The 8795-nt window shown below is 51.2% G+C and overlaps 4 protein-coding genes across 4 annotated transcripts; 1 reads left to right on the top strand and 3 right to left on the bottom strand.

Annotated features, from left to right (window-relative positions):
- Positions 1-64: 64 nt before the first annotated feature.
- On the bottom strand, positions 65-1421 carry P175DRAFT_0536556 (Zn(II)2Cys6 transcription factor; the record flags this gene model as incomplete). The annotated part of the gene is made up of 3 exons (XM_040900316.1): positions 65-329; positions 412-869; positions 1026-1421. Coding segments are annotated over 3 exons (1119 nt in total), but the record flags the coding sequence as incomplete, so codon positions are not given.
- A 700-nt stretch (positions 1422-2121) lies between these two features.
- P175DRAFT_0561373 (uncharacterized protein) lies at positions 2122-4567 on the top strand. Its single transcript, XM_040901043.1, has 2 exons — positions 2122-2984; positions 3046-4567. Exons 1-2 carry the CDS (start codon positions 2454-2456, stop codon positions 4231-4233), a joined length of 1719 nt encoding a protein of 572 aa, XP_040748267.1. The 5' UTR covers positions 2122-2453; the 3' UTR covers positions 4234-4567.
- A 1-nt stretch (position 4568) lies between these two features.
- On the bottom strand, positions 4569-6168 carry P175DRAFT_0505461 (putative serine--tRNA ligase DIA4). The gene is made up of 4 exons (XM_040898099.1): positions 5962-6168; positions 5899-5937; positions 5530-5754; positions 4569-5400 (listed from the first exon to the last, which is right to left on the bottom strand). The coding sequence occupies exons 1-4, from the start codon at positions 6140-6142 to the stop codon at positions 4664-4666; spliced, it is 1182 nt and encodes a 393-aa protein (XP_040748266.1). The 5' UTR covers positions 6143-6168; the 3' UTR covers positions 4569-4663.
- Positions 6169-6298: 130 nt separating this feature from the next.
- P175DRAFT_0505460 (uncharacterized protein) lies at positions 6299-8034 on the bottom strand. Its single transcript, XM_040898098.1, has 4 exons — positions 7809-8034; positions 6789-7368; positions 6638-6763; positions 6299-6606 (listed from the first exon to the last, which is right to left on the bottom strand). The coding sequence occupies exons 1-4, from the start codon at positions 7991-7993 to the stop codon at positions 6493-6495; spliced, it is 1005 nt and encodes a 334-aa protein (XP_040748265.1). The 5' UTR covers positions 7994-8034; the 3' UTR covers positions 6299-6492.
- Positions 8035-8795: the final 761 nt, after the last annotated feature.

Raw genomic sequence — 8795 nt, 5'->3', positions numbered from 1 at the left:
GGGCGATCCGCATGGAGAGGTCGGGGAGGTAAAGGTAGCTCTGGAGCGATTCGGCCCAGGCAACGGGGTCAAAGGCTTGAATGTGCAGGGTGATTTTGTCGGGACATTGGAGTGGATTTGAGCCTTCGGGGACATGTGGGGAGGAGTTGGCATCCGGTTCGAGATCAAAGAAGGCATGGACCAAGAGGATAGCTTCAAGCAGGTAGGCGGGACACCCTACCCATGACGTTTCTTCGAGACGTTTTAGAACCGGCAAGCCCATTGCGGAAGAGTAAAACGGCTTCGAGAGCGAACCGGGTCGAGCCAGCGTAGAGCCCATTAGTTGGATTCTGGAGAAGAATATGAGTAAAAAAAAAAAAAAAAAAAAAAAATTCCATAAATCGGGCGGCAACTGAGGAGAGAGAAACATACAGAAGACATCCATCAGTAGCAAAATCGTCCACCCAGTTCATCATTCTTCGTGCCTGGCTTGTCGGGTCGTGTTCGCGATTCTGGATGATTTTTTTGGCCCCCTCCAGATGGAATTTCCACGCTGCATGCCCGGATTCGATGGCGTCCATAAGGGCAAAGACCATAATTGCCGCCAGTGTCATGTTGTCATTTCGCATGACGGGATCGCAAATATCCTGCGATAGCTGATGGAGCGCACGTTGCTTGAGACCGAGGAAATGTTCATATGATCTTGTTGATGGGCGTCGGACCAGGGAGCTAATCTCAGTTGGTGGAGCCTCTTCGGGAGGTGAGGGTATTCCACTGGTCGATAACCTGTCCGCGGACCACGGCATGGGGGAAAACTCCCCGTTTACGAGGATAGCATGGTGAAGGGCTCCCGTGGCCGAGGGAGTAAGAGATGACAGGCGAATCACTGACTAAGGGGATAAGATCTCGGAACGGATTCCTCACGTCTGAGTATAAAGCGAGATACCTTGTGACGTTGTGATTGACTGCCAAAGGAAAAAAAGAGTTAGATAAGATAATTGCACCAGGCAAGACCCATCAGCAACATACAATGATCAATATAAAACCTGGACATGCGACTGCAGTCCTTGAACAGCGGATCCGTCAGGACCCAAGGTATCGGAACACGATTCACAGCCACAGGAGCCCCTTGGTGGCGATCGGCGCATTCCGCTTCTGTCTCCACCTGTGGTGGTGGGGAGACTCGATGGATGCAGAAGTTCCGCATTCTCGGGAAAGTTGGCGGAAGTGGACAAATTATCCTGTGTCTCGGTATCCTTCTGAACGTCGTCGAAACTGAGACCTATCATCTTGCCCCGACTGGCGACCCCCCCTTTGACCCAAACGAGAGGTTTCTGATACCCCAGACATTCTTTCCCCGCACCCCGACACTTCCGACACGTGGGGAGTGCATTGTCGCAGATGATGCGGCGGCGACGGCAGGTATAGCAACCTTTGGTCATGGCGTTGGATTAGGATAGGACAACCGAGCGAAAACGTCTCGACCAGAGTATCCGAGCATGACACCACCACTCCCCATCCTGGGGCGAGAGCAGGGAAGTGAGAGGAGAGCGGAGATGGAGGGAGGTTAGTAGATAGAAAGAATACAGATAAGCACAGTCAGGAGAGGGGGGGAAACCCCAATGAAACCCCAATGCAAAGAAAGCCAAAGTGAGGAAGAATTGAGGAAAAGCGACTATAATCATGAGCCCGCGGAGAGACGAAATTGGCGATCCCCCTTTGGGGAAAAGCAAAAGCCTCCGGGGGAAAAGCGGTGTATTTCTATTGGATTGTATACATTTTCGTCTTCTCTGCATCCCTCTTTCTGGGTGAAATACGGAGTACCTTAGGGAGGTAGGATCCACGATGATGAAATATCCGAAATCCCCTGGAAGCGTGGCGTAGTGGCAGATGGTTTCACCGCCTTCCAAAGGAGGACTAGTGGGTCAGCTGTCCCCATTGGTCACGTGTTGATTGTTGATAAGGAACTCTTTTTATCGCGGGATATTACAATACAATACAGTACAATACAATACAATACAATACACATTCTCACTGTACCAGTACATGCCGAAAACAAGCCCAAAGCATACCTATATCCCGTGATTCTTGTCTCTCAACCACAACAAATCATCTTCAGATCAATAAATCCTCCAGAGTCCGCCACAACTCAAGCCATGGATCACATCTCCTAGACCCTGCCATCCTTTGGTGTGTATGTGTTTGTGTGTGTATTTGTTTCACCTTCCCAACCTTCCCTGATAATGTCTTGCTGCCGACTTTGCGAATATTTTCCGTATTTACTGTGACTAACCTTTCTTATAGTTCTGGTCTGTCGCTTTTGTGGATTTGTCCCCTCCGCTCCCTATTCCTCTGTTATCTCCCTCGCTGGTGGAGGCCCTCTGTTTCCAGATCTCTCTCCCTGTGTGTGTTGCGCGGTCGAATGACGCACACAACACACTCTTTGGTGTTTGGCCACCGCACACTCTCTTACCATGCCAACCAAGTCGCCCATTTCCGTTCTACCTTCAGAAATGGTCTCTCAAGCCCAAGTCCTCGATCGCTCTATGCCCGCGCAAGGCGCTCCCTCGACAGTATCGCGTCACTCCCAGACCAGTCGGCGACACCGTTCTAGTCGCTCTCATCATGGTGGACCAGTCCACCAGCCTCAGAATGATTTCCCCATTTTCACACATACTGGCGATGTCGAGATCGTGATTCGCGCCGGCGGTCGGGAAAATCGATATCTCCTACACCGGCTTATCCTCACACAATGCTCGGGGTTCTTTGAGGCTAGCACTCGGGAAGAGTGGCCACAACAACCTCTCTCCAGTCGGCCCTCTAACAATCTGGATTCAACTGCTTTGTCGAGGATCAGTGGGGATACTTCATCACTTTCCAATGGATCAACTCTGGCTCAATCCGAGGTCGGTGCCGCTCAATCTTCGTCCGAGAAGAAACGGTGGCGATACGAGTTGGACTGGGAAAACAAAGCAGAGGATGAAGAGCCAATTCTGGTGCAAAAGGTTGGTATTCCCCCCCCCCCCCCCCCAGACCATGGCTTACACAATTGTTGGGGCATTCTAGCCCCCCAGTGCTTCTGGTACCATTGTGAGTGATTTCGGACCGTACGCGCCGTCAATGACCAAGCCATCAAGCACGCATACCGGATTCGCTCGTTCCATGGCAAACTTGGCTGGCATGCAGTCCGTAATGAATCTGCCACATAGGCCCAGTGCGGTAGCGGCGGCAGCAAACACAGGTACGGCCAATGGCGCAGCGATGGATCCCACACTTCGTGACTATGATAACCTGTTCCGCCTATTCTATAATCACCCGCCGATCATTAATAACATCAACATCGCGACCGCCTATGCTGAATGCAAGGCCCTTCTGGCCCTGGCAGACATGTATGATGCCTTACCTGTCACCGGGCCCCGTGTGGACCATCACCTTTTGGGATTCGGATCTCGACTATTCAAACAAATTGCCAAATACCCGCCAAGCTACCTAAAGCTAGGGTATCTTGCACGAAGTCGTGTCATCTTCTCGGAGGCCCTCATCCACGTCGTAGGCCAATGGCCGGCTGGACTACCACACCTCCGAAACGGACCCTATTCCCCGCTTCCCCACGCGGTCCTGGACATTGTTGAAGACAAGGTTGAGGACTTCGAAGATATTAAGGCACGCATCGACTCGAAGCTGCTGCGCCTAACTCTAACCACTTCTCGCGGTGAACGTGTCACCCCCCACAATGCATATCTAGACTGGCTTGCCGTTTCCCTTTTCCGCCAATGGCTCGTGGATAGTACTACTCCCCCCCCTTCTTCAATTCTCAAAAACAACTCGCATTCTATACACAACAACAACAGCAGCAACCATTCCAGCCGTGGGCCAGCTGCGTCAACGCCTACGACTCCGTCGGCGCCTAGACCGACAGACCTCCTCCCGTCTTCGGCCACTCCTACCCCGGTCTCCTCGGCCCGGGTCTATCGGCTCATTGGCTCCACGTCGACCCAGGCTTACCTCCCACATGAGGAGCTCAAGAAGTTCTTGAAGGTCCACCCAACCCCGTCTGCCGAATCTCTGTACACGAGAGAGGTCCTTAAGCGGTTTGAGCGCAAAATGGACGAAATCAAACGGCTGGCCCGTGAAATCGTGAAACCACTAATGCGCAATTTCCTCGAATTAGATCTGAAAGCCGGCGAATTCAACGACTCTATTCCGTATCTAACGTGCATCAAAGTTGAAGACGAAGATATTCCTTGGGAATAAATTTACGACCGAAATGAATGATCGATACCCTGAACGTTCTGTTCCATGATATTTTGCCCTTTATTATGACCTCTGTGATGACCGCCCATGATTTGATTGACTTTCCCTGACCTACATTATTATATACTTCCTTTCTTTTCCCATCTCGGCTTGTTGTTATTTTCTTCTTCTACACTTACTGCCCCACGACAGTTACGCCAAAATAATGAAGTTATGAAAATACAGTTGGTTAAACTATTTACGACCGCCTCGGATTCTGGTGTACTGTATTCGAGAAGATCTTGGTGGTACTCGTCATATTTGCAAACATCTATTTTTTTTTTTTTTTTTTTTTCGTTTTCCAGGTCAGAGTTAATGTACAGAATCAATATGATTTATATCTTACAGTTACGGTATTGAATACATCCGTGATAGAAACCAGGTTACGATGTCATTTACCGATGACTTCCATACCTCCCATCCAGGGTCGCAAGACCTCGGGGATAACAACCACCCCGCGTTCTGCATCCCATCCGTTTTCCAAGATCGCGGCCAAAACCCTGGGTACCGCGATTGCCGTCCCGTTGACTGTATGTGGGAATCGAGAGTCTTTAGCCGTACCTCCGCGGACGCGAGTTCCTAATCGGCGAGACTGATAATCAGTGCAGATGGAGGCGGAGGTAACCTCTCCCCAGGCATCCTCGAGGGTTTCACCGCGCATGCGGGATGGGAACAGGGCCTCAATATCAAGTTTCCGGCTGGCGCTGGCCCCGAGGTCGGTGGTGGGCATTTCCAAAACGCGGCAGGGAAGTCGAAGAGATGTCAGGATCTCCTTCTGTATGGTGAGGAGCTCATTAAAGAGATCGTCTGAAGAAGGTATCGAAGACGAGGCGGGGACATTATCCGCCCAGCCGAACATTTCGATCTTGGTGAATTCGTGCACACGATACAGGCCCTTAGTGTCTACGCCTCGCGCGCCGGCTTCGGCACGATAGCAGCGACTGGGGCCCACTAGTTTGAGGGGTAGAGTGGAGGGTTCGAGATCGCGACCCGCGTGCATGGCGGCCAGAGGAATTTCGGCGGTGGCGCGAGCGAGCGCTGGGGTTTGGCCCTGTCCTTTTCCAGATTGTTCAATGGCCCAGATTTGTTGTTCGTTGTTCTGGTCGCGGGGTTGGAAGCCACAGGCCTCTGCGACGTAAGAGTAGACAATTGAGGGAGGGGAGACGGGGGTCCAGCCCATAGCGCCGGGCAACCGTCAGGGCGTATTGTATCAGAGCTTGTTCGAGGAGAGCCCGTCCCCAATAAGAAAGTACCAACCCCCACCCTGTCGTGGTGGCAGCGCTGGCAAAGTCGATGAGGCCAGAGTAGATCCAATGGAAACGTGTGAACGAGATGGATCGGGGCGATGGACCCAAGCGGGTGGTGACTGGGCGTCGAAGTTGAGATATTCAACGAGGGTAGGCTCGGAGCCGATTGGGGTGTGGGAAGAGGAGATGTTGGGAGAGAGAGGGCAAGTTGCTGGACCTGTTCCGTGCAGGATGCCTTGCGCGTTGTTAGGGCGAGTGATTCATCCTTCAATTCTGGGCTTCAGCGCGGAGAGCGGCCTCCTGGTCTTTGTTCTGCGGCTCGGTGGGCCTGATGCTGGAGCTTCGCAATGGTCTTTTCCGAGGGCCTTTATCCGTGAACGTGACGGTTGCAGTTGGTGGTCAATCTGACGGAGTTCATCTGAGAGTTGCTGGATCTTTCAACGGATAATCTGCGTGTGACGGGTAATTGCGGTCGCGACAATTCTGGGCATAGAGCTCGGGGTTCTGCCGGATATGTTTGACGTCGGACTGGGTTTGGGGCAGTCGGAGGACGCGTGATGGAGGGCAAAAGAGCGACAAGAGAGTCTGCAGTAAATACAGACCCTATGGGATACGGACAGCATGGTGATGTTGGACTCGTGGACAATTAGCCCCAACGAGCCAAGATGAAGCTATCCAGGAATTTCTTGGGAAACCGCAGTTATTCTGCTGTGAGATACCGCTTTCACACGTGAAGTAACAACTGATTACAGTGTAACAGGATTTCAAATACAGTGTCTGTATTTATACGAGCTGTATATACCTTGTATCACTTTATCTATATATGTGTTTTTGTTCTAGGTATAACCTCTTCTTCTTCCCCCCCCCCCTTCCTTTTCCCCTCCTTCTCTTTCTTCTTCAAGTTTCACCCGGATTAGAAATACCCCTTCTTTCTGCTTCTATCATCTCATTTCATCATGCAGCAATCAAATGCTCAAACAGTGCCTTCCAGATAATATGCCGATTGCTTCGGGTAGCGAGTCTTCTCAGGAGAATCCATAGTCGATAAAAGTGCATCCAAATCGATCAGTGTAACCAGCGGCCCATTCTACTCTGGTTAGTTTCTTCAAAATAAGGACACGGAGATATGGATGGGAATCATACCCCAAGTTGTCGGTAAATGTCCAGGCAAAGTATGAGCGAACATCCACGCCATCTTCCTTGACAGCTCGTGCCAGACCACCAACATACCCCTCGAAAAATCGCTGGCGGGAAGGTGTCATTGAGCACTTCCGATGTTGGCGCTGTCTCACCCTTTGCAGTAGTGCCATTCTCAGTGACATAAATGGGTATGTGGTACCTTGACCAGATCCAGTTGAGCAGCTTACGGAACCCAGCTGGTGCCATGCGCAGCCAAGGCGTGTCAGACTCCTCTCCTCGGGGGACGCCCTTACTGTTCGTGTCGTGGATGAAAACATTGCCTTTGTGGTCATTGATATCGGCAGGAGTATCCTTATGCTGCATGAAGAAGGTTGTGTAGGAGTTCATACCATAGAACTCAGAGCTGCCTAGCACTAGCTTCGATTCCTCGGGCGTGAAGTGTGGTAAACGATCACCGAGCTGGGCCCTCATAGAGGCAGGGTAATCGCCAGTCGTGTACAGAGGATCCGCAAACCAGGCGATCTCAAACTCCCGGGCTCTCTCGGCAGCTTCCTGGTCGCGTGGGTCATCCTCATCCCAGGCTTCTGACCAGTTGCCGGACAGGGTGATTCCGATTGTGCCCTTTTGCTCGGATTGAAATTCCGTTCGGTACAACTTCGCAGCGTATGCATGAGCTATCAGCTGCGTATGGCTGACGATGATAAAGGCTCTGTAGAGGAGTCGCCCTCTCATTGAGATCGCCGGTTAGGAACGAGCGTCCAGAGAGCATGGACACCCGCTGCATACCCTGGTAGTGGAATACACTCCGGGCTCGTTAAAAGTAATCCAGTATTCACGCGGGTGCCAAGTGCTCGAAGCAGACGCGCGCGAAACGAACAAAGTCAGGAACGAACTTCTCCTTGTTTAACATGCCTCCATATCGGTCCTCTAGAGCCTGGGGTACATCCCAGGTGAAAGATGGTCACAAATGGTGTAATACCGTTGCGGAGCATTTCGTCTATCAAATCCTGGTTAGAATTTGATACCTTGTTCGTTGACGGGATCTCTGCGCCTCCAAGAGAATGATGCGCGACCAGGACAGAGAAAATCTGTAGCCATTGACTCCGTAAGATTCATCAAGGCGATATCCTCCGATATAAGTCATAGGACCGCACTGCATCGTCCGCAGTACGCGTCCTTGATTTTCCTGGTTTGTGACCAAAGGTGTCCCAGATCGAAAGCCTTTGCCATCTTTGTTCCAGGCTCCTCAATTTGGTGGGGCTGCTGTGGCATAGCCGTGTGAAGAAGTCGCTGCGAAGAACACCTTGAGGTCCCTGAACAGAAGTCAAATCCATGATTTCTCTTTGCGCCTCTTTCTGTTCTGTAGATTTTTTTTCCTTCGGTTAGATTGCATCGTCTTAGCTTGGGGCCTTCGAGGAAAGAGCTAAAAAGGGAACCGTCAACGCCTCCAACTACCAGCCCTGGCCATTCGGGTCTTTATTCGGATAAATGAAAGCTTGGCTATTAGATGCGGGTCCCTGATTGCTGGAAAACATCCGCGACTAATTTTCCGGCGGCTGAGAAAGAGGGGCTGGAATGGAGATGAAGCTTTTAGAGCTACTAACGCCAGCACGTCGCACATACTAAGTGCAGCTTTGACTTCAGGATGTTTTGTGGAGCTTCTCTGCCTCCAGTATGGCTCCAGGTCATCCATGCAACCGAAGTGTAGAAATGGCCCCTACGAGACAATCGAGAAAACTTCCATCTTCCAGACATATATGATTAATTGATATCTTCGCCGGGAAGAATAATAACACCCGAACCCTCTACGACCCTTTTGCAGTCCATTATGGGGTAATAGATCACTGTCCGAAGTCCCAGCTCTGACTTCACGATAACTGGTCCCAGATTTCCCCCTCTTTCCATCCAAAATCCAGTTCAAATCCCCACGTGCTCGAACTCCACGAATCTTTCCAGTTCGCCACTCATCCGGACAAGCGGGCAAAAGCCGTATGACACTTCGTGTGACTGCACTAGCATCTCCAAGATACCAGCACCAGCACCGAAGTTGCCATCAATCTGGAAGGGTGGATGCGTGTCCAGAAGGTTGGGTAGGGTATTTGCGCTTAGCAGTAGTCTAGATGCTTTCGAGCATTC

Source organism: Aspergillus ochraceoroseus (assembly GCF_002846915.1).
Source record: "Aspergillus ochraceoroseus IBT 24754 chromosome Unknown P175scaffold_23, whole genome shotgun sequence".
Lineage (NCBI taxonomy): Eukaryota > Fungi > Ascomycota > Eurotiomycetes > Eurotiales > Aspergillaceae > Aspergillus > Aspergillus ochraceoroseus.
This window is presented reverse-complemented; position numbering and strand designations above follow the sequence as displayed.

Bases quoted from the DNA above. Each gene is read 5' to 3' on its own strand.
- P175DRAFT_0561373 (XM_040901043.1), top strand. From the start codon at position 2,454: ATGCCAACCAAGTCGCCCATTTCCGTTCTACCTTCAGAAATGGTCTCT. The intron at 2,985-3,045 runs GTTGGTATTCCC...GGGGCATTCTAG, and splicing joins AGCCAATTCTGGTGCAAAAG to CCCCCCAGTGCTTCTGGTAC.
- P175DRAFT_0505461 (XM_040898099.1), bottom strand. From the start codon at position 6,142: ATGCTGTCCGTATCCCATAGGGTCTGTATTTACTGCAGACTCTCTTGT. The intron at 5,938-5,961 runs GTTGAAAGATCC...AGCAACTCTCAG, and splicing joins CCGTCACACGCAGATTATCC to ATGAACTCCGTCAGATTGAC. The intron at 5,755-5,898 runs GTTCACGGATAA...ACAACGCGCAAG, and splicing joins CCACCAACTGCAACCGTCAC to GCATCCTGCACGGAACAGGT.
- P175DRAFT_0505460 (XM_040898098.1), bottom strand. From the start codon at position 7,993: ATGGATTTGACTTCTGTTCAGGGACCTCAAGGTGTTCTTCGCAGCGAC. The intron at 7,369-7,808 runs GTCCTATGACTT...ACTCCTCTACAG, and splicing joins ACTGCGGACGATGCAGTGCG to AGCCTTTATCATCGTCAGCC. The intron at 6,607-6,637 runs GTCCTTATTTTG...TAACCAGAGTAG, and splicing joins ATTCCCATCCATATCTCCGT to AATGGGCCGCTGGTTACACT.